Source organism: Sceloporus occidentalis, unplaced genomic scaffold (genome assembly GCF_023333645.1).
Source record: "Sceloporus occidentalis isolate IW3139 unplaced genomic scaffold, rSceOcc1.0.p SCAF_4, whole genome shotgun sequence".
Taxonomy (NCBI): Eukaryota; Metazoa; Chordata; class Lepidosauria; order Squamata; family Phrynosomatidae; genus Sceloporus; species Sceloporus occidentalis.
The window spans coordinates 176377025-176399759 of NW_028316984.1; the positions used below are offsets into that span (position 1 = coordinate 176377025).

Below are 22735 nucleotides of genomic sequence, written 5' to 3' on the forward strand. Positions count from 1 at the left end.
TCAGCCGGGGGCCGGGTTGGTGTCCCTCAGGCGACTGGGGGGCCGAAGCCGGGGGTGGAGCTTCAACCCTCCGGGGCGGGGCCACGTGCGGGGGGTGGAGCTTCCACCCTCCGGGGCGGGGCCGTGTGCCGGGGGCGGAGCTTCCACCCTCCGGGGCGGGGCTGCATACCGGGGGCGGAGCTTCCACCCTCCAGGGGCCAGGCCTCCCCACCTTTGCTGGCCCCTGACGGGGCCCCAGGCCCCGTCATAGACCGGCAAAAAAGCTGGTGGGGGCCACCAGTGCTGGAGGGCCCCCTGGAGGGCCCCAGCGACAGCACCGGGCCTCCCAGAGGCCCCCTGCCGTCCCTCGGAGCCCTCCTGGAGGGCCCCAGGGATGGCAAAGGGCCCCCCAGAGGCGACCTGCCGCCCTCGGAGCCCTACTGGAGGGCCCCAGGGATGGCAAAGGGCCCCCCAGAGGGCCCCTGCCGCCCTCGGAGCCCTCCTGGAGGGCCCCAGGGACGGCAGCAGGCCCCCCAGAGGCCCCCTGCCGCCCTCGGAGCCCTCCTGGAGGGCCCCAAGGACGGCAAAGGGTCCCCCAGAGGCCCCCTGCCGCCCTCGGAGCCCTCCTGGAGGGCCCCAGGGACAGCAAAGGGTCTCCCAGAGGCCCCCTGCCGCCCTCGGAGCCCTCCTGGAGGGCCCCAGGGACGGCAGCGGGCCCCCCAGAGGCCCCCTGCCGCCCTCGGAGCCCTCCTGGAGGGCCCCAGGGACAGCAAAGGGTCTCCCAGAGGCCCCCTGCCGCCCTCGGAGCCCTCCTGGAGGGCCCCAGGGACGGCAGCGGGCCCCCCAGAGGCCCCCTGCCGCCCTCGGAGCCCTCCTGGAGGGCCCCAGGGATGGCAGCAGCCCCCTGCCGCCCTCGGAGCCCTCCTGGAGGGCCCCAGGGACGGCAGCAGGCCCCCTGCCGCCCTCGGAGCCCTCCTGGAAGGCCCCAAGGACGGCAAAGGGTCCCCCAGAGGCCCCCTGCCGCCCTCGGAGCCCTCCTGGAGGGCCCCAGGGACAGAAAAGGGTCCCCCAGAGGCCCCCTGCCGCCCTCGGAGCCCTCCTGGAGGGCCCCAGGGACGGCAGCAGGCCCCCTGCCGCCCTCGGAGCCCTCCTGGAGGGCCCCAGGGACAGCAAAGGGCCCCGCAGAGGCCCCCTGCCGCCCTCGGAGCCCTCCTGGAGGGCCCCCAGGGACGGCAGCGGGCCCCCCAGAGGCCCCCTGCCGCCCTCGGAGCCCTCCTGGAGGGCCCCATGGACGGCAGCAGCCCCCCTGCCGCCCTCGGAGCCCTCCTGGAGGGCCCCAAGGACGGCAAAGGGTCCCCCAGAGGCCCCCTGCCGCCCTCGGAGCCCTCCTGGAGGGCCCCAGGGACAGCAAAGGGTCTCCCAGAGGCCCCCTGCCGCCCTCGGAGCCCTCCTGGAGGGCCCCAGGGACGGCAGCGGGCCCCCCAGAGGCCCCCTGCCGCCCTCGGAGCCCTCCTGGAGGGCCCCAGGGATGGCAGCAGGCCCCCTGCCGCCCTCGGAGCCCTCCTGGAGGGCCCCAGGGACGGCAAAGGGTCCCCCAGAGGCCCCCTGCCGCCCTCGGAGCCCTCCTGGAGGGCCCCAGGGACGGCAGCAGGCCCCCTGCCGCCCTCGGAGCCCTCCTGGAGGGCCCCAGGGACGGCAAAGGGCCCCCCAGAGGCCCCCTGCCGCCCTCGGAGCCCTCCTGGAGGGCCCCAGGGACGGCAGCAGGCCCCCTGCCACCCTCGGAGCCCTCCTGGAGGGCCCCAAGGACGGCAAAGGGTCCCCCAGAGGCCCCCTGCCGCCCTCGGAGCCCTCCTGGAGGGCCCCAGGGACGGCAAAGGGCCACCCAGAGGCCCCCCTGCCGCCCTCGGAGCCCTCCTGGAGGGCCCCAGGGACGGCAAAGGGCCACCCAGAGGCCCCCTGCCGCCCTCGGAGCCCTCCTGGAGGGCCCCAGGGACGGCAGCGGGCCACCCAGAGGCCCACTGCCGCCCTCGGAGCCCTCCTGGAGGGCCCAAGGACGGCAGCGGGCCTCCCAGAGGCCCACTGCCGCCTTCGGAGCCCTGCTGGAAGGCCCCAGGGACGGCAGCGGGCCTCTCAAAGTCCCGCCGCCGCTGCCGCCGCGGCTGCCCATCGCGGCTTTTCGCCGCTCTGGGCGCCGCCATTTTGGGCGGCAAAATGGTGGCGAAGTCTCGCGCGACCTCCCCCAAGGTCGCGCGAGATTTCGCCGCCATTTTGGGTGAAAAAATGGCGGCGCCCATAGCCCCAGAGGCCGCTCTGGGCGCCGCCATTTTTTCAGCTAAAATGGCCGCGAAGTCTCGCGCGACCTCAAGGGAGGTCGCGCAAGACTTCGCCGCCATTTTGCCGCCCAAAATGGCGGCGCCCAGAGCGGCGAAACGCCGCGACGGCGGCGGCAAGGGGAGGCAGGGGCCGGCCGCCAGGCCTCCGCGGGCCGCATCCGGCCCGCGGGCCGGAGGTTGCCGACCCCTGCTTTAATGGAATCACCTCATCCCCACTGAGCTGTAGTCGCTACCCAAAATCATTTTAGAACGGTGCAAAAGGAGGTTGTATTTCCTTTTCATGAATTATTTCACATCATGTTACATGTTCCTCAGAGCAGAGCTTTTAGGGGAGACTTCCCATTCTGTAACTTCTTTTAAAAACTATCGGTCTGCTGGAGATTCATGTCCAAAAGAGATTTTTTCCTCCTTATGTATAATTTTAGTAAAGGGAAGTTTACCTGAAAATGTGTCTTGCATGTATGGTTGCCTCCTGGGTTTTTAAAAGGAAACTGCAGACATGTGGTCAGATATTTTCCTTGTGGGAAAAATTTAAAGACAAGAGGGAATTGTATAACACCCTTCTCCAGGTTAAATAAAAATCTCAGTTTTGGAGGAGATAAGACTTTACAAGTCTTATTGTAGTGTAGTTATAAAACAAAATTGGGGGGGGGGGGGGGGAAGCTTGGAATGCAAGAAACAGTGGAGCATACAGTCCCTTTGCAGCATCAAATTTGTTCTTTTTAATGGTGCTTGGCTTCTCTTTTCTAACTTACGAAGTGGTAATTAAATATCTACTGGCTGTGGGCATTAAGCTATGCATTGCCCAGTTATAGAGGTCACCTAAGGTCCCTGCTCTTACTCATTGGTTATATCAGCCATGGGCTTTGCTGTTATGAGTAAATTAACTGAATGAACAGAGTGTAGGAGGAAAATGACACCAAAACAGAACTACTTCATAGAATTATAGACACCTTTTGTTTCAGTTAAACTACTAAAGTGAACATGCAGGCATTGCTCAAGAGAGAAATATCTTATGTTACATTTATATTTACTGATCTCTTCAAAAGTTTTACTATATACAGGGAAGATGGACTAAAAAGGGGGGGGGGGGAGAATTCTTTTCAGTACTAATAGACCTCTTCCTCCTCCTTCTTCCACAGATTTCAGAGGTATCTTCATCCTTGTCTGCTCTAGCCGGTATGTCTAGGGCATAATGCTCTAGACTGGCCCTGAACTAATCATGATAGTGGCCTCACACACTGAGCCAGAGTGCAGTGGTGCACTGTTGTTTGAACGGGCCAGCTAGGTCCCATTGGCACAACTAGCCTGTCCTCCAGAGCTGTCGCTGCATCCCTTACCTGCAGAAGCTTTGTGGACCAGCCTTATGGTGCACTTTTTCTTAGGAGGGTGGGCAACCAATAAGAGAAGTGGGTAGAGAGACCCCCTGACAACATAACAAGGATGTCCCTCTGCCCTATCTCCTCATTGGTCAGGTGGGCAAGCCCACCCTCCAGAGAAACAGCAGTGCGTCAGGAGGACTGTGCATAGAGCTCCTGCAGTTAAGGGATGTACTGGCAGCAGCTCCAAGGATCAGCCATCCCCCTTCTCCATGCTGCTCAGCACAGGGAAGAGGGATGGTGTGGTGCCTGGCATGCAAACAGCTGGCTGGCTTGAATTGGGCCCATTCCAGCTGTTCACATACCACAAAACTCCATGCTAACCACAATATTTTTTTGGGGGGAACTGCTGCTACCTGTGATTTTGCTAACTCTGGGGCAAAGTTGAGTTAACCAGGGAAAGCCATCATATTTCACTGGACATCATCAGGCATCGTGGAAACAGACAGCACCAGCTCTGGGATGAGCATGGGGGTTTTTGCCTGTGCGACAACACTTTCTTCATCTCTCCATGTTCTGTTTCATTTATGCAATGATTTTATGCTGTTTTTTTAAAAAATATATAAATAATATATATCGTAGAGGAAAGGTTTATTAACAGATGACAGTTGTGATCCATAAATGGAACATCCATGATCTGTAGCAGCATATCTGCTTAAATAACAGTGTATAGATAATTTGATTTATCTATCTGTCTGGGATGTCGTCTTTCCAGAAACATCATGAAACGACATTACTCACTGGAAAAGACAACAGTGGTTGGTAATGTGGTGTCAGAACCATGTTTGCTGCATGGATTCTGTCAGGTTTCTATGTTCTAAAGTTGTATTTTGTTAACTTTATGTTTTAATTGTTATTAATATAGATAATTGCTGTGGCTCATAAATTTTTCTGGGAATTATGGGTAGTTGTGTAGGTTAGTTAGATAGGGGGAATGGGATCAGTTACAGCTGGCTAGAATAGTTACGGGAATGATAGCTTTTGTAATGTGGGGGATAAAGGCTGAAGAAAATTGGTGGCTGGTTGTAACAGAGATGGGGTGGTTGCTGGGAATGTCAGAGACAGGGAGAAATAGTGTGTGTGTGAAAGTTGAAAAAGGGGATTGGTTAACAGTGGGGGGGTAGACTGTGGGAATTGGAGGTGGGTTTTAGTTTTGGTGCTGAACAGTAGAGGGTGGAGTTTATGTTTAGAGCTTTTAATGTATTGTATGGCTTGAGGTGGGCAGTTCTGGCTTAAACAATGAATTGTGAATTTCTGACTGTGTTCTCAATAAAATTCTTTGCTGTTTCAACACACTGGACTCTTAGATGCACAGAAGTTCTGAACTTGCACAAAACTGACAGTGGAAGGCAATGGGAAAAGAGGAAGACCGCATTAGAGATGGCTTGAGTGTGCAAGTTCTGAGAAGGGCAGCTGTTGACCAGGTCTCTCATTCCTTGTGTCACCATAAGTTGAAGAAGACAAATAGCAACATAGATAACTTCATGGCAAACAGCAGTGTAGATAATTTGATTTGTTGGGTTGTCAGCTTCCTAGAATCCAGCAGCTGTGCCAGGCCAAAAATGGCTGTCCAGAACCATAGCACCATGCCCCACAATATAGTGGGTACTGCTGGAGCAGGCAGTGCCTTTCATTTAGAATCTGGCATGACTTCCCCCCTGAGCAGCCATGTCAGATTCCAAATGGCCATCTGGAGGCCAACTTCCCCATCAGCAGCAGCCATTGCTGGTGCGGGTGGTTCCTTCCCTTCAGAGTCTGGCACGGCAGCCACACTGGCCTCTGAAGGGCCCTCAGAGGCCTCGGAACAGCCTCCTTCAGCACGTTGGGTGGCTGGGGGGGTCACAGTACCAGGTGACATCTAAGGTTGTAATACCACTGACAGAAACATCGCATTTCCAGTTTATTTTGTGTGTGCACATTTATCTGTTTTGAATTGTGCATCTTTTAAGAACTGGAATCTATTCAATATAAAACATAATAAAACAAAACAAAAAAAGCATCCCTGCTATGGTCTGTGTAAATCAAAAAGAACAACCAATATGTACATCTAGAACACTTATCTTAGCTGCAGCAAAAAAAAGCTACTTATACAGGGCGATTCAGTGCCATCCAGTTAACTAAAGTAGAAGTTGAGTAAAAGATTGCTGGAAGGAATACAGAACTATTTTAAAAGAAAATGTAACTGTATTCCAAAATACAGTTGAAAAACGATGATTCCAGGCAGGAGAAAAAGAATTAGAAAAAGAAACAGGATTAAAAAGGATATTTTAAAGACATGACAAACAAAAGAAAGGAATTAGATACTGCTGAATTAGAACAAACAAGGAAACATTGAGAACACTTTGCTCAGCTGCAGAATGAGAGTGAATGTTTTTGACAGCAAACAAGTCCTTTTCCCAGTCATAAATCCTGCCCAAAACAAGATAGAGTACAGACTTCTTTATGTACAGCTAGGTACTCAAAGCTGTGGGTGCTGCATTTTGCCTGCAGAACAGAATAACTCAGCTTGTTAGTAACTGTGTCAGGGAAGCCACAGGACATCTTGCACAATCACCATCCCATTAGGAATCTCTTGCCTCTGCGGGTAAATCATCTGGCGATAAGGTGAAGAAAGCACATGCCTGGATGGGTTATAAAACAGCTGATCCACGTGGCTGGTGAGATGTTCTGTCAGGCTTATGAGATTTTGGAACTTAGTCCATTGGCAGGTTGCCTCTAGTGGTATAGATAGGGCATATGGGAGCAATGCTCTTGTGCTAACCAAGTAAGTCTCCTGGAATAATCATCCAGTAACCACTCTAAGCAGAAAGCAGGTGTCAGTTGTAGGCAGAGGAATTTCTCCCTCTGGTTTCTGGAGAGGCAGTCAAGGCTTCAAAAACAAGGGCAGGCTTGGCCAATTAAGCAATTAAGCTTCCCTGTAATAATTCTTCACTGACAGATGCTGATACCATGGTTTTTATTGCTATTTTTAGAACAAACATTGCTGCAGAGCAGGCACCTGCACCCTCCCAGATCTGTTTGGGATTACAACTCCCAGAATCCCCAGCAAGTAAAGTCACTGGCCACTAAGAGTTACAGTTCAAAAATTCAAAAAGTATCAGAGTTAAAAAAAAAGGGGGGGAGAATAGTTCCTTGATTATTTAACATTTAGGGGAAATGTTAGAAAGCTGTATCTAAGCAGCTGTTTGAAAAATAATCTGAAATAACTCGCAACACATTCCTAGGTATATTTTCTTGAAAGTAATTTATATTGTGTTCAGTCAGGTTTTCTCTTCTCCCCATAAGTATGATTAGGTATGCAACCTAAGAGTGTAAATCCGTTTGAGGATACAGGGAGATTTCACTCTGCATCTACAGTTGGCATTGCTTATGGTGCAAACTTCCATGCATTTATTAAAGAGTAATTCTCATTGAAATCAATGGAACCTCTGAATACACACAGAATTGCACTGTTATTGTGTTATGTGCAATGGTAGACTTAGACCAGAAAGACCTAGGTTCGAATTCCCACTTGGCTTGGTCATCTGGCATCACAGGGTGTCTTGGGCAAGTCACTACTTCTCAGTCTAACCTGTCTCACAGAATTGCTATGCAAATAAATTGTGCTAAATTGGAAGCTGCTTTGAGCTCCAAAGAGCAGATACAAATTATTTTTGTTGTGTACCTTTAATGCTTTCTGACTTATTAACCCCCTAAGGTGAACCTATCACAGGATTTTCTTAACAAGATTTATTCAGACAGCATTCATTGTTGCATTCCTCTGAGGCTGAGAGAGTGTGACTTGCCCAAGATCACCTAGTGGGTTTCCATGGCTGAGCAGGGATTTGAACACTGGTATCTAGAGTCATAGTCCAACACTCAAACCACTGTACCATGCTGGCTCTAAAGATACACATGCAACTGACAAATACACGTATCAGATAAACCAGTAGTTTAAGTCCTATGCAAAAAGATAGGAAATGACAAATCACTCCCAAGAAACACTCTGCCTCTCCACACCTCACATGGTCTTGTGTACTACTTCTGATTTGTGGGCATGGGGGAGAGTCTGCCATACCTCCTCACCAAGGAAACGATCAATTGAATGGGCAATTTCAGTATTTGGCTTGAATATTCCCAATTAACTTTTATATAGGCAAAAGACTGCAACTATGAGCATTACTGGCTGTGATCCTGCATGGGATTATGTAATGTAAACCTCCTTTTGTAGAGCTGCATGGCTTGGGTCCAGGATATTTGAAGGCTATCTCCCATTATGAACACTTTAGAGATCTAGGATCATCTAGAGAGATCTTTTTCTCCATCTCACCACTTTCTCAGGCTTGTTTGGTGGGAACAAAGGAGAGGGCCTTCTCAGTGACTTCTCCTAGACTTTGGAATTCTTTCCCTAGGGAGGCTAGGATGCTCCTGTCCTTAATCTCCTTTCATCAGCAAGTTAAAACATTTTTATGCCATCAGGCTTATAGAAGCTGGTCGGAATGGGCCTTTAATGCTGTGCAGTCCTGTCTTTAATGTTTGTATATAGTCTTTTGTCATATTTTAATGTTTTTAATATTTAATGTTTTAAATGTATAAATTGTTTTTCAAGTAATCTCTATTTTATACTTTCGTATAGTTTTTAATCTTTATTGTTTTTAAATAGGTTGCTGCTTAAATGGGTTTTAAATAGGCTGTTGGCTGCCTTGAGCCCCATTATTAGGAGAAAGGTGGAGCATAAATGGAGATGATTGATGATGATGATGATGATGATGATGATGATGATGATGATAAGACATTTATTGGGCTAAGCAGCCCTTGTGTTGAATGGCAGTGTTGTACAACTGAGCCAAGGCATTAAATGCACAATCAAATGCATAATGAAATTTGTATGCAGAGCCATGCACAGTGTGCACTATGCATACATTCACAGTGTACAACCATGCTCAATGAGATCACATGGAAAACTTCATTTCTGCAGTCTTGAACTCAGTGCAGGTATGCCACATCTGACAAAAATATCAAAGTGGGAGAACTTACACACGCATAAGGCACAAACAGGATCCCCAAATGGTTTGTATTATTTGTACAGCAGTAGTCATTGTTAAATAGAATACATGGCTTGGATGGTTTACAATGTTATGTTACTTACTTATGGCCTCGCATGACCCTATAGTGTGGCTATTCTATACTGATAGAGATTTCTTCAAATTGAAGTAGAAAGGGAGGGAGAGACATGGAATATCTGCAAAGTCCAAAACCTGGAAAAGTTAACATTTGGGGTGCAACTCGGTAAAATCTACAGCTAGCACTGGGGGGGGGGGGGGGAGAGATAGACTCTAGTTATCTAAGAATGCTGTAATATCTAGGGCCTCTGCTCACCTCCCTCTGTCCTAATGACAAGTGTGGTGAAATAACTTTAAGTGGTTTCAGATTTAATCCCATTACAGCAGTGACCCACTGGCTACAGATTTTGTATATACTGGCTCTGTAAAGGGCTGGGAAAAATGAGGAGCAAGCTAATAAACCTCACAGCTTGGAAAGGTTTTGTGTTTGGTCTTCTGCCCCCTGCCCCTCAAAAAAACCCTATATTGACTGGGAAATACTCAGAGTTACAGTCCAAAAAAGGGAAACCTGCCCAAGCTCTGGTTAAAGTGATTGATGCAGGTCCATCTTTTTTTATACAAAAAAAAGGTGGGTATTTCCTCCTCTATTGGATCCTTTTGGTTTTGTTACCAATTATTAGCAGGGGTTATAATAAAAGGAATGTGTGTCCTGCCTTTTGCACTAAAATGTAAGCAAGGGATAAATCCTGATGGAAGCTCATGGGGCAGCTGCACAGGAGGATCATTCAGAGGCCGATGGGAGCGATCTGAGGTAGATGCTTGATTTAGCAACATCAGTTTTACATAATATGGAGCAGTTCTGGCCTCTTGAAAAACTGACAACAGCCACTGAAGATTACTGAGTGCCAACAGCCGTTTTGTGGATTATCCTGCACAGCACCCGCACGATTAATAACGTCACTTACATTCCAGTGTAACTATATGGTATCTCTTGAACACTGAAATGGGAAAAGCACTATCTCAGACTGTGCCTCATTGCTATCGTTCCCTGCTCCAAGCATTCTTTGTGAATAGTCCATGTAACTTGTACATTGGTGTTTCAGGCACAATTGGGAAGAAGTGAAGGCATTAGGCTAGTAATTAAATGTTTCCTGTTTGTACCTGTCAAAGTGTGTGGAATATCCCATGCCATCACTTTAGCTATCTCCAGCATAGCAATAGCAATATCATTCACATTTCTATGCCACTTAATCGTGAACTCAGCACTCTCTAAGTGGTTTACAATCTGTAAGCTAATTGTCCCCAGCAAGCTGTGTATTCATTTTACCGACCTATGGAAGGCTGAGTCAACCTTGGAGCCCTGGGATCGAACTCACAACCTTGTGGCTGCTGTACAGGTATTTAACCACTGCACCACCAGGACCCCTCTAGGTGCAGTGTGAGATGCTGTCTTCAAATACTACATGCCTTCCAGCTGTCCTGATTTGGCAAAGATTTGGGTTATTACACATTTCTTCAAGACTGTAGCTGTGATTTGATGTGCATTTGAAAACCATGGTTAAGACTTGAGGAAGCCATGGTTAAGAGGTGGAGAACCTGGTTTAATGAAAAACAGTGATTATCACAAGTATACAGATACAAAAGCATGGTTAGGACTCAGAGAACCTAGTTTGTAATCCAAATCTGTTGATTATCACAAGTACACTGGCACACGCCATTGTTGACACTGGCAAGAGAATGGGAGGGGCAAAAGTCCAGGGAGTCTATATTGTATTTGTCCATGGGCTTTATTATTCACAACATTTACTGTAGTATAAAGGCAATTTCCTGAGGAAAAAAAGTCTCTCTGTCTTGCAACATCTCAAATCTACATATAGATTTCCTCCTCCTCTACTGCCAAGATCCTGGTCCATGCCCTAGTGATCTCACGACTTGATTACTGTAACGTCCTCCTGGCTGGGCTTCCTCTTTCTCACCTCCGTCCTTTAATCTCTGTTCAGCATTCAGCTGCACGCATTATCACTTCCACCCACCGCTCTGACCACATCTCTCCTGTGTTGGCATCCCTTCACTGGCTCCCCCTCCCTTTCCGTATTCAGTACAAGCTCCTGCTGTTGACGTTTAAAGCCCTCCATGGACTGGCCCCTCCTTACTTATCAGACCTTCTTTCTCCTCACCTTCCCACTAGGGCCCTCTGTTCTGGTAGTCAAGGTCTGCTGTCCCAGCCTAGGATTTCCTCTGTCCCATCCCGGATTCGCCCCTTTTCACTTGCTGCCCCTCAGTCCTGGAACCTTCTTCCCCCACAAGCAAGAGCCATCACTTCTTTAACAAGCTTCAAAACGGAGTTGAAAACCATCCTGTTCAGAGAAGCCTTCCCAGGCATTGCATAATTGTTGCTTATTATTTGATGTTCTTTTGGTGCCTGTTTATCAAACCATTTCCTGTATTGCTATGTACTGTATATGCATTATCCTACTTGAGAGTATGTATTTTCCCTGGAAGATTAACCATCCATTATGAAACCAAGCCCTCCCTCCAGTCCATCTGCCTTGGTCCAGGCCTCGGAGGTAGAGAGGAACTGCTGGACCTCTTACCCTTTCCCTCCACCACTCCCTTCTCCTTCTGTGTCATGTCTTTTTAGATTGTAAGCCCGAGGGCAGGGATCCGTCTAGCTAAAAAGATTGCATGTACAGCGCTGTGTAAATTTACAGCGCTTCATAAATAAAGGTTAATAATAATAATAAAATAGCTGTATAATATTCAATCAGGCCTAAACTTGTTTTGCATGTTGGATTTTGTGCACAAAGGCCATATTCAAATATTAGCTTTCCACATGGTTGTGTAGAGATGGAGATGAAAATGACATATCTGTTGGCATCGGAGAGCAGTTGTGTTGTTGCTTTTCCCTGGATCACCTCATGGGATACTCTACCCAAATACTGCTTCTTCCTCCAGAACCCCACATCAGATTTGCTCCAACAAGGCTGGATGTCTTTAAGACAAGGATAGTTAAGGAAGCACAAATAGCTTGGATGATTCCCAATTCTAGCTGCTGTCCTTAGAGAGTGAGCATAGGTGAAAACTCATCAAGAGCAGTCACTGGCTCTGATTCAGTTCACTTAAATCAAAAGATCATCACAACATGGTGGCATTTCTAAACTTATCCTTTGTAACCACTCAGAAGTGCAGGACAGCAGAACAGTAGTAAATTAACCATGGATGTATTGGCTTATTTATAGTATAAATGGTCACATTTGTTTGTAGCTACATGATCAACTGAGAGGGAATCACAAGTAAGCTTTTAATTTTAATCACCCTATTAAAGTTACTGTCCCACAAATTGGGGAATGCTGGAGAATTGTTATCTAGTACAGCCTAATAGTATGTTGAAGGAAAGAAGATATGCATGCAATTAAACCTGCTTGATGTAAGGAACTGAATGGTTTTGAAGATTTTATTGGTTTTTATTGCATAAACTTTGGGATTTACTTTAAATGAAAAGCAATAGATAAATGTTAGAAATAAATAAACACATTTAATAATTCCCCCTTTCTCCTAGTCTATCATACTGTATTGGATTAAATATAGTCTCAGAAAGAATATAGGTCTCTGCATGCAGATATTTCCTCATTGTTTTGAGGCCATGATCTTTACCTCAGAAAATTAACTGGATTAAGCTTCATTCATTTGAGGTTTATGAGAAATGGGGAATGTTTTTCCTGTCACAGAGTCTCAGTTATTCCTAACCTTTTCCTGACTGTTAAGCTGTCTCCATAATTTCACTGTTGTAAATCAATCTTTCCTGTTCACCTTTTTTTCTCTTTCAGCAATTCATGAATTCCCTGATGATTTATTCACAAATCGGGAAAGAAAACAAGGAGCAATTTTGCTTCATATTACTGGTGTAAGTACAGTCAGCTTTTCACACAGATGTTGTTGCAATTGTTGAGATATTGAGCTGTCCCAGATTTATTTATTAATATTTAGATTTAATATGATATTTTACAGGGTGTATTTCACTTTATCTTGAAAACTGAGAGGGAATCACAGGCCTGTTATAGACTGCCAAAATAAAGCTGCTTCAGGTCTCTTTGGAGGTAAGCTATTTTAATGATGCATGGGTCCTAAGAGTCTGGAGGTCGCGCCAAAGCCACACTCCATTCCTAAGCACTGGAGTGCAGCTTTGGTGCAGCTTCCGGATTCTTAGGATGCATGCATCATTTAAACAGCATACCTCCAAAGAGACCCAAAGCAGCTTTATTTTGGCAGTCTGTAACAGGCCACAGTTTCTTAATAGAACTCTATTTGCAGCCAGCAAGTTTACTCAGGGATAGGGATGCCATATCCCGGTGGCCGCCGGGAAAATCACGCTTTTGGGGGCCCCTCCCGGTCACGGTCCGGTTTGGCCCCAGCCATGCATTGGTCCCGGTACGGGGCCCGCTCCTGCGGCCATTGCCGCTGCCGCTAATGCGGCTGGCCACGGCACCAACCCACCTTCTCCTCCTCTTCTGGAGTGGTGGGCAGTGCCAACCCACCTCCTCCTCTGGCTCCGCCTTCCTCCTCCTTGGCGCTCTCCTTCCTGGCTTCTAAGGAGGCTTGAGCTCCTTAAAGGCCAGGGAAGAGGGAGGAGGCCGGCCGTGATCGCGGCGATCGCGGCCGGCCCCTGTGCCCCTTCCTGGCTTCTAAGGAGGCCTCGGTCTCCTCATAGGCCAGGAAGGAGGGACACTTTTTTTGTAGGACACTTTTTTTTATTAAATGGAAGACACCCCATGCCCCTTCCAGGCCTTTAAGGAGGCCTCGGTCTCCTTAGAGGCCGGGAAGGGACGCGAGGTGTCCGCCATTAAAAAAAAGTGTCCTACATTTGTCCCGGTCTGGCGGTCCTGACGTATGGCAACCCTACTCAGGGAGGACCCATACATAGCTCAGTGGAAGATCACATCCTTGGCATGGGACATAATTTTGTAAATGTGGATTTTAATGTGTTGTGAACCGCTTTGATTGTCTCGTCACAGAAAAGTGGGATACAAATAAAAGTTTTATTATTTTTATTTATGCAGAAGGTCTCAAGTTCAGTCCCTGGGATCTCCAATTGAAAGGATAATATGGCAGGTGATTGGAAATAACTTTCTCCACCCAGCAGAGCCTCTGCCAGTCAGAGTATATGATGATGATGATAATCATCATCATCATCATCATCATCTCGCCTATCCCTGCAGATCGAGGCGGTTTACAGTAAAACTTACTGGGCTAGATAGGTATTTACAGTTGGCCCGTCATATCCACAGATTCTTTATCCATGGATTCAATTTACTGTATATATTTATTCCAAAAATATATAAATTCCAAAAAGCAAAATTTGATTTTGCCTTTTTGTATAAGGGACACCATTTTACTATCCTGTTGCTTATAATGGGACATGAGCATCCATGGATTCTGGTATCCACAGGGGATCCTGGAACCAGGCCCCAGTGCATACCAGGGGCCCACCATAGTTTCACCTGGTAGAAGGCAGCTGCCTTTATTTCTAGGCCAAGAATACCTGTGTTTTAGGTCAGATCAGTGTTGGTTTGTGGACTGTTTCTGGTCCCTGGAAAGTTCCAGGAAAGGGAAAAAATGTAGGCAAGGTGCACAAATATGGTACACATTGCAGGAAAAAAAATGGCAGTTACCCCCATGAGACAGCATAAGAAATATTGCTTTAGTTTATATTGATGTAGAGAGTGGGGTGTGTTTGTTGAATGTATATGCTGTCTTTCTCCTGAGATGGAAATCTAAGAATCAATTAGTATTCTACTGTACAAGTACTGCTCTGCTGAGGCTTTATTTAACACAAACATAAAAGGAAGCGGTAAGATGCTAAAGAGAAAAATTGGCATGAGATAAGGGAGAATGTAGCTGTGGATGGAAAATGGAATTGATGCAAACAGAAATGAGGGCCTGGAGATTTGCTGCCAGCCAAAATAAGCAACATGGGTTAGGTAGAGACATAGTCTGAGCAGAGCTAATACTACTTTCAATGTTCCCTATGTCTCCCACAGAGCATGGAAATGCTATTTTTGGACTATGTTTTCTATGGTGGCTGGGATATTCTGGGCATCATAGTCCAAAAATAATTTACAAGGTCGGGTCTCTCCAGTCAAACCTTATAATGGAACTAGACATTTGGAAAGAAACCTGATTACAGCCATGTCTTTTGTTATCCTCTTCTGTTGTGCAAAATGTGTAATATGATGTCATCTTGGCCTGAGTTAACCCATCTACACAAGCAGCAGTCATGAAGCAAAATCTCAAGAAATTGTGATGATGGCATATCCTATCATGCTTCAGCTCGTAGGAGGAGAAGGAAGAGGAGAAATGGGGCTGCTGTTTTGCCTGGCCTTTGCCTTCGGATGAGTAGATTCATAGGCTTGCATCATAAGAGCCTGCAACATTGGTTGCTTGATTTCTGTTCCTTTCTTCACCTCTGGAGAATACCACAGATACTTGTCTAGAATGCCCAGGTTGTTTTGTATGTGCCTACTAGTCAATTGTAGACTTATGGTGACACCATTAATTTCATAGAGTTTTCTCAGCTAAGGAATATTCAACTGTGGTTTGCCATTGCCTCCCTCTGAAATATACCTATGGCACCTGGTATTCTTTAGTGGTCCATTGTTCAAATACTAATCAGCCTAACCCTGTTTAGCTTCCCAAGTCAGTTGAGATCTAGTGCCTTCATGGTATTTAGACATAACAAAAAGTGTTGCAATTGTATGTCTTCAAGTCATTTGTAAAGTATGACAGCTTTAAGCTGATGCTGCTGTGGAGTTTTCTTCACAAAATTTGATCAGAGGGGCTTTCCCATTGTTTTCCTCTGAAGCTGAGAGAGTGTGACTTGCCCAGTGCCAACCAGTGGGTTTCCATGGCTGAGTGTGGATTCAAATCTGATCTCCTGAGGTCATAGTCCAACCTTCAAGCCACTATATCACTCTGGCTCTCTAACATAAAGTAATGTGGAATCTTAAAGGCTAACATTTGGGTATGGCTTTCTTTTAATCCAGAATTCCCCAGCCAGTGTAACATAATGCTGGCAGACGTTACTGCAGGATATACAGTATATTGCGATTTTATTTTTATTCATTTAAATATCTGCTCCCAACCTTCTCTTACATTTTTGCACACATCCTTTCCTGTGTTCATGGTGACTAGATTCAATTTTCCATTAATAACAGGAAATATTTATGGAGTCTAACCCCCTGAAAGAAAGATCAAGTCAGAATCTTACACTCAGAACAGGTCCTTAGGATATTGCTGTATGTGTTTCTGCTTTCTATATAATTTGGCTACTACTAGTGAGGACATGTTGAGAAAGTGGCAGATTTTGCTATATATTAGGAAGGTTGTCAGGGAGAATCCAGGACAGCCATGCTATTGTGGGCAACATTTTTAACATGCAGTTTCATTCTCTCCCTCCACATTTTTGAGGGAATTTTATAAATTGGAGCAGAGAGCTTTCTTTCTGGAAATGAAGAATATATAATCAATACCAGGAAAGATTCTAGAGCAGATCATTAAACAGAGAGTCTGTGAACATCTAGAAGGCAATGCCATAATCACAGATAGTCAACACGGGTTTCAGAGAAAGAAGTCATGCCAGACAAATCTAATCTCTTTCTTTGATAAAATTACCAGCTTGGTAGATGAAGGGAATGCTGTGGATATAGTATATCTTGATTTCAGTAAGGCCTTTGACAAGGTTTCCCATGACATTCTTGCAAACAAGCTTGTAAAATGTGGACTAGACAAGGTCACTGTTACATGGATTTGTAATTGTTGACTGGCCAAACCCAAAGGGTGCTCAACAATGGCCCCTTTTCATCCTGGAGAGAAGTGACCAGTGGGGCCCCACAGGGCTCTGTCCTGGGCCAAGTGCTGTTCAACATCTTTATCAATGACTTGGATGACAGAATTGGGGGCATACTTATCAAATTTGCAGATGACACCAAATTAGGAGGAATAGCTAATACTACAGAGTACAGGATCAAAAATCAAAATGACCTGAATAGACTAGAAAGCTGGGCCAAAGCTAACAAAGTGAATTTCAACACAGAGAAATGTAAGGTACTACACCTACGGTGGAAATATGAAATGCATAGATATAAGATGGGAGACACTTGGCTGCATGAAACTATGTGTGACAGGGACCTGGGAGTCCAAGTAGACCACAAGTTGAACATGAGTCAACAGTGCAATGCAGCAGCTAAAAAGGCCAATGCAGTTTTAGGCTGCATCAATAGAAGTATAGTGTCAAGATCAAGGGAAGTAATAGTGCCCTCTGTTCTGCTCTGGTCAGGCCCCACCTGGAATATTGTGTCCAGTTCTGGGCACCACAATTTAAAAAGGATGTTGAGAAACTGGAGCATGTCCAAAGGAGGGCAACTAAAACGGTGAAAGGTCTGGAAACCATGCCCTATGAGGAACGACTTAGGGAGCTGGGGATGTTTAGCCTGGAGAAGAGAAGGTTAAGAGGTGAGGTCGCTAAAATGAGTATCCAGACTGTTGGGGGCAAATTAGCTTACTTGCTAATTAGCTTACTTGCTGTTCACCGCTATGATCTTTGGAATAGCGGTATATAAATAAAACATTATTATTATTATTATTATTATTATTATTATTATTATTATATGATAGCCCTGTTGAAATACTTGAAGGAATGTCATATTGAGGAAGGAGCAAGGTTGTTTGCTGCTGCTCCAGAGACTAGGACCCGGAGCAATGGATGCAAGCTACAGGAAAAGAGATTCCACCTCAACATTAGGAAGAACTTCCTGACAGTAAGGATTGTTAGACAGTGGAACACACTCCCTCGGAGTGTAGTGGAGTTTCCCTCCTTGGAGGTCTTTAAACAGAGGCTGGATTGCCATCTGTCAGGGATGCTTTGATTGAGATTTCCTGCATGGCAGGGGGTGGACTGGATGGCCCTTGTGATCTCTTCCAACTCTATTATTCTATGATTCTATAATGCATACACATAACATTCCGTTCAAGAACATCAGATTAACATCAAGAGCAAAAGAAAAGAAAAAAAGTTGTTAAAATTATTCATCTGAAATGAACAGTTTGAATTCATGAGAGTTCTCCTCAGGTTGTCTCAGTACATACTCCTTGAATGAATAACAAGAATATATTGCTGTGTTTCACTTGTGACCTTTTTTTTTTTGTAATACCTTTTTGTATTTTGTCTTTGCCCCCCCCCCCCCTTCCCCACAGGCTCTGTATATGTTCTATGCCTTGGCTATTGTTTGCGATGATTTCTTTGTTCCCTCTTTGGAGAAAATTTGTGAGGTACGTGAAAAAGAATTGTTGCTCATTTACCTGTTCTTGCTATGCTAAGGCAGGTGGGGAGAAACTCCAGGCCAGCTTGAGAAAATAACAAAGAAGATATCTCATGCTTTACAACATTCACACAGTCCTTTAGGCAATCTGACCCTAACTACTTGTGGCTTGACCTGGCCTCACTTCTGCAAGCTGTGCAAACTAGGGATGGAAAGAATATCTGAATGACAGATGAAAAATTTATCAAGGACAAGACAAGAATCTTCCCATTTGGGATTTATTCTGCCCAAAAAATGCACATGGTTATATTATATTATATTATATTATATTATATTATATTATATATGTGTGTGTGTGTGCAAATAACTGCTATTTGTTCACAGAGAACAAGTCTTCAAGAAAAGAAGATTTATGGGTTTTGTGAAGAATGTGCATTTAATGACATCCTTTTTTGTGATAAATTCCAAAATAGTCCTTGACAATTGCTCTTTTAAAAAAAGGACTTCCATGTAGCAGGAAGAGTGATGGCATAATTTTTGTTCTTGCCTATGAGAACAAAATTTTACAATGACTTATATTCCTAGTTTAAATGAAGGTTGGCATTTTGAGATTTGGTTTTGTTTCCCCTTCTCATATCTGGTACACAAATTCTGTGTTTTTAAAAGTAGGTATATAGACACACTGTGCATGACTGTTGAATCTCACATTTGTATTTCTTTTAGAAACTACATCTAAGTGAAGATGTTGCAGGTGCCACATTTATGGCTGCAGGAAGCTCAACCCCAGAATTATTTGCATCTGTCATAGGTAAGGAATCTAAAGATATATAAGGTTTATTAAACTGTTTACCCAAATGCCAGAGATACAAGGATTGCTACATCTAGATGGCCAAAGATTCTCCAAACCTCCAAGGTACATCTGCTGTAGACACTTGCTAGATGACACTAGCTATTAAAAGATATAAAGGTTCTCCACTCCTGCACTTAGGGTGCACTTGATGCAGCCTCTCCATTGCCTTTGGCACTATTACTCATAGTCTTACAGCCAGAGCAGTAAGGGCTGTTCGACAGTGGAACAAACTCCCTCGGAGTGTAGTGGAGTCTCCTTCCTTGGAGATCTTTAAGCAGAGGCTGGATGGCCATCTGTCAGGGATGCTTTGACTGAGAGTTCATGCATGGCAGGGGGGTTGGACTGGATGGTCCTTGCAGTCTCTTCCAACTATGATTCTGTGATTCTATGACTTGTCTTTATGTATCTGTATAGGACATGTGATACTGGCAAAGACCATGCCACTTACAAGTGGAAGGTACACACCTCCTAGTGTGTTAATAACCTGGTGTCATTTATGGACTCATTTTCTAGACCATAGAATGACTGGCAGCTATGGGAAAAATTCATTTGTATTCTAAAGCAGTCTACTAAAAATAGTGGCTCCTGGCCCTGTGCCAGAGCCGTTAGTTGCTGGTGGTCTATGGAGAGTTTTTAAGAAAGAAAGAAAGAAAGTTCTGGTTCCTGTTGGGAGGAGAGGGAATTTCCTGTTGCCCTACATCAGACTGCCTGAGAAGCATTGTTCTAAACTCTTATCAAACACCAGCCAGAAATATTTTCAAGGAGCATATCCTACATTTACTATTTTTGAAATTAATCTGTGGTTGTTTATTTATTTATTTGATATACACATGGCAACAAAAAAATGTCATGCAAACCAAAAACAAACCAGAAATAAAAAAGATAATCAGTAACAAAAATAATGCATAATTTATATTCAGAATACAGTAGTGCAATCAGTTACAAAGAGAAAAATAAAAAATATATATTATCAAGAATTATTACCATTCATACTATATAGCACAAAGGTAGGTTTTAGGAGGCTACATATGTTACATTTAGTTCTTCCTTATGTCTTTTTCACCCTAAAGTCAGTTAAAATGTTTTCCCAGAATTTTAAATGATGTTTCAGCAGCTGACATAGAGAATGTTCATTATTATTATTATCCCGCTTCTCCCCAAAATTGGGACAAAAAGCAACTAACAAATTAAAAACCAGTAGAATTAAAAGCATACAAAAGTGGGCATCAAAGTAGAATTAAACCAGTATAATATTAAAACACACTATTTAAAAGATAAAACTTCTTAAAACAGTACATATTAAAACAATTAAAAATACTAGAACATTAAAATAATAAAAATAAAATTTTGTTTACAAATAAAATGAAAGGAAACCAAAGTTCATCAAAATTGTCCATATATTTCTCTGCTTTCACATATTTGTCTAATAGCATTGTTGTCCAAATTCTGTTTATCCAATTACACTAAAATACACCTGTTGCTCACTCTCTTCTTCTTTCTGTTTCCAGGTGTGTTTATCACTCATGGGGATGTAGGTGTTGGAACCATTGTTGGTTCAGCTGTTTTCAATATCCTCTGCATCATTGGAGTCTGTGGTATCTTTGCTGGACAGGTTTGTAGGTCACCCCTGCCCCACTTCCTTACCATTGTGCCTGAATAAAATAACCGAGGCTGCTTGCACACTGCAACATTAATGCTGATACTACTTTAACTATCATGGCTCCCTCCTATGATATGCTGGAATTTATAGTTTGTTGTGGCTCCAAAGCTCTGACAGAGATGGCTAAATATTTTACAAAACTACAAATCCCAGAATTCCATAGCATTGAGCCATGGCAATTAGAGAATAGAATAGAATAATGTTATTATACTCTATTATATAATAATATTATATTATAGACTATAATAGAGAATATGTTTTAGAATAAATTCTTATATATATTGATTGTGTATCCAATATGCTTGATTTTAAGTCCAGTTTCTCACATATATAAATGAATTCTCAGATACATGAATGAAACCTCCACATTGTTCTCAAAATTTACATAAATATGCAAACAGTTGCTAATATAATTATTGCCTTCAGTGCCTCATGATTTAGATGGGAATGATATTATTTTTCCAAACTCCATGGTATCATCAAGTTTTTAATCTTAGTGTTAGTGTGTCACACAACTCTTTGTTATTTTGCTGGAACTCACTGACATGGCAGAGCTGAGAATCCTGTTACATTCCCATGTGGCTTTGGTGACTGTGACCTTCCTTGGGGCATAATTTGTGGGTTTTACACCTCATTTTCAAATAGTTATGAATATTTAAGAAGAAAGGAATCTCAGTCGAATAAAAGCATTTAATACTTATTTTTTAATCCAGTGAACACAGACCTTTTCTTTATGGTAGATGTTTCCACATTTTGTGTAATAGCCAGTTTCCCAGTCCAGCCAAAGGGAAGTACTTGGGAAAGCATATAACAAAGTGTATTACATGGGCTGGATTGTGCTCATTGCATTTATAGTTTTGGTTTCCATTTGACAACTCTCTATAAATAGATTATGGTTCTGGTTAATTTTCCGTTTCTAAGCAATGTGGCAGGTGGCTTACCACATCTGCAGTTCAGCATGTATTATAATTTGTACCACTTACAAATGTAGGTCCACAATGTTTGCCTTCTCATGACTGCTTTGCCTTAGTTAAGAAAAACAAACAAACCACTATTCACTATAATAATTCTAAGTAACATTAAAGAAGGGACAGGAAGACATTAATTTATGTTTTGTGTAAGTCCTTAGTAGAAATGAAAACGATGTTAAGAATTCAAACAGCAGTGTGAATCAGTCCTCCTGCAGGGGCTCTGAGCTTTTTACAGTTCATGTAGCCATAGGGGTTTTGGGGGTTGTATGTGTGTGTGTGTGTTTTGTTTTGTTTTGTTTTGTTTTTGTGATGAACAGAGATAACCAGCATGGTTACTGTTTCCTCATGTCTCTTGTATGTCTGCTTGTCTATAAGACAAGGATAGGAAATCTCCATACTGTGGGCACAGAGGAATAGGAGCCACACCTGTACCTGGCCATTAGCCTGAATTATACGTTCTAAAATTTATTTTCTAAGTCTACTTTCTGGGACGGAACATAGTTCTTTCTGTGAAACCTACATGCAAGTTAATGGCAAATTCTAAGCAATAAGTGATAAGGAAGGAAGAAGGGTGGTGTACACCCCTCTGTGAATCACCTCTTGGTTTTAGCAGCACTGCTCACATTTAGAGAAGCTAAGTTTCAAGTATTTCCAGATCCATTTTTAAATTGCTAAGGTGATGGCTAAATGTTGCTGCATAGAATAACTGTGTCTACTTTCCAGGTGGTCCGTCTCACCTGGTGGTCTGTGTGCAGGGATTCTGTCTACTACACACTGTCTGTGATTGTGCTTATTGCGGTAAGTTTACATTGTACTCTAAACTCTCATGCTCTGTTTAAACAGACTGAATGGGACTGTGATGCTTTGTGTCTCTCTAGAAAGTTTATATTCATTTGAAGCTTCCTCTTAAAAAACAGTAGGTGTAATTGTGTCTAAATTGATGCATAACACCTCCTAAAATATTCACCCAGGATTCTGTGTATCAGGGGTGGGGAACTCCAGATGCTGTTACACTGGACCTCTATTAGTTGTAGCCAGTATTGCCAGTGGTGAGGTATGATGGGGGATTGCAGTCCAACAATACCTGGAGGACCACACATCCCTCATCTGTATTGTGTGTCATGGAGGCTTACTAAGGGAAACACTTTGTTTAGACTTCATGGGAACTATCAAAACTGCTTTCAGGCTTGAAATATGTCCATCCTCT

General features: G+C 44.5%; 1 protein-coding gene across 2 annotated transcripts in view; it reads left to right on the forward strand.

Moving 5' to 3' along the window:
* The window catches only part of SLC24A4 (solute carrier family 24 member 4), a 165121-nt gene that overhangs the window by 101575 nt on the left and 40811 nt on the right, over positions 1-22735 (forward strand). For both annotated transcript variants that reach the window (XM_089522417.1, XM_089522418.1), the window contains exons 3-7: positions 12561-12637; positions 17983-18057; positions 18771-18855; positions 20406-20509; positions 22252-22326. In XM_089522417.1, the coding sequence (XP_089378543.1) occupies positions 12561-12637; positions 17983-18057; positions 18771-18855; positions 20406-20509; positions 22252-22326 (416 nt within the window). The remainder of the gene's footprint in view (positions 1-12560; positions 12638-17982; positions 18058-18770; positions 18856-20405; positions 20510-22251; positions 22327-22735) is intronic.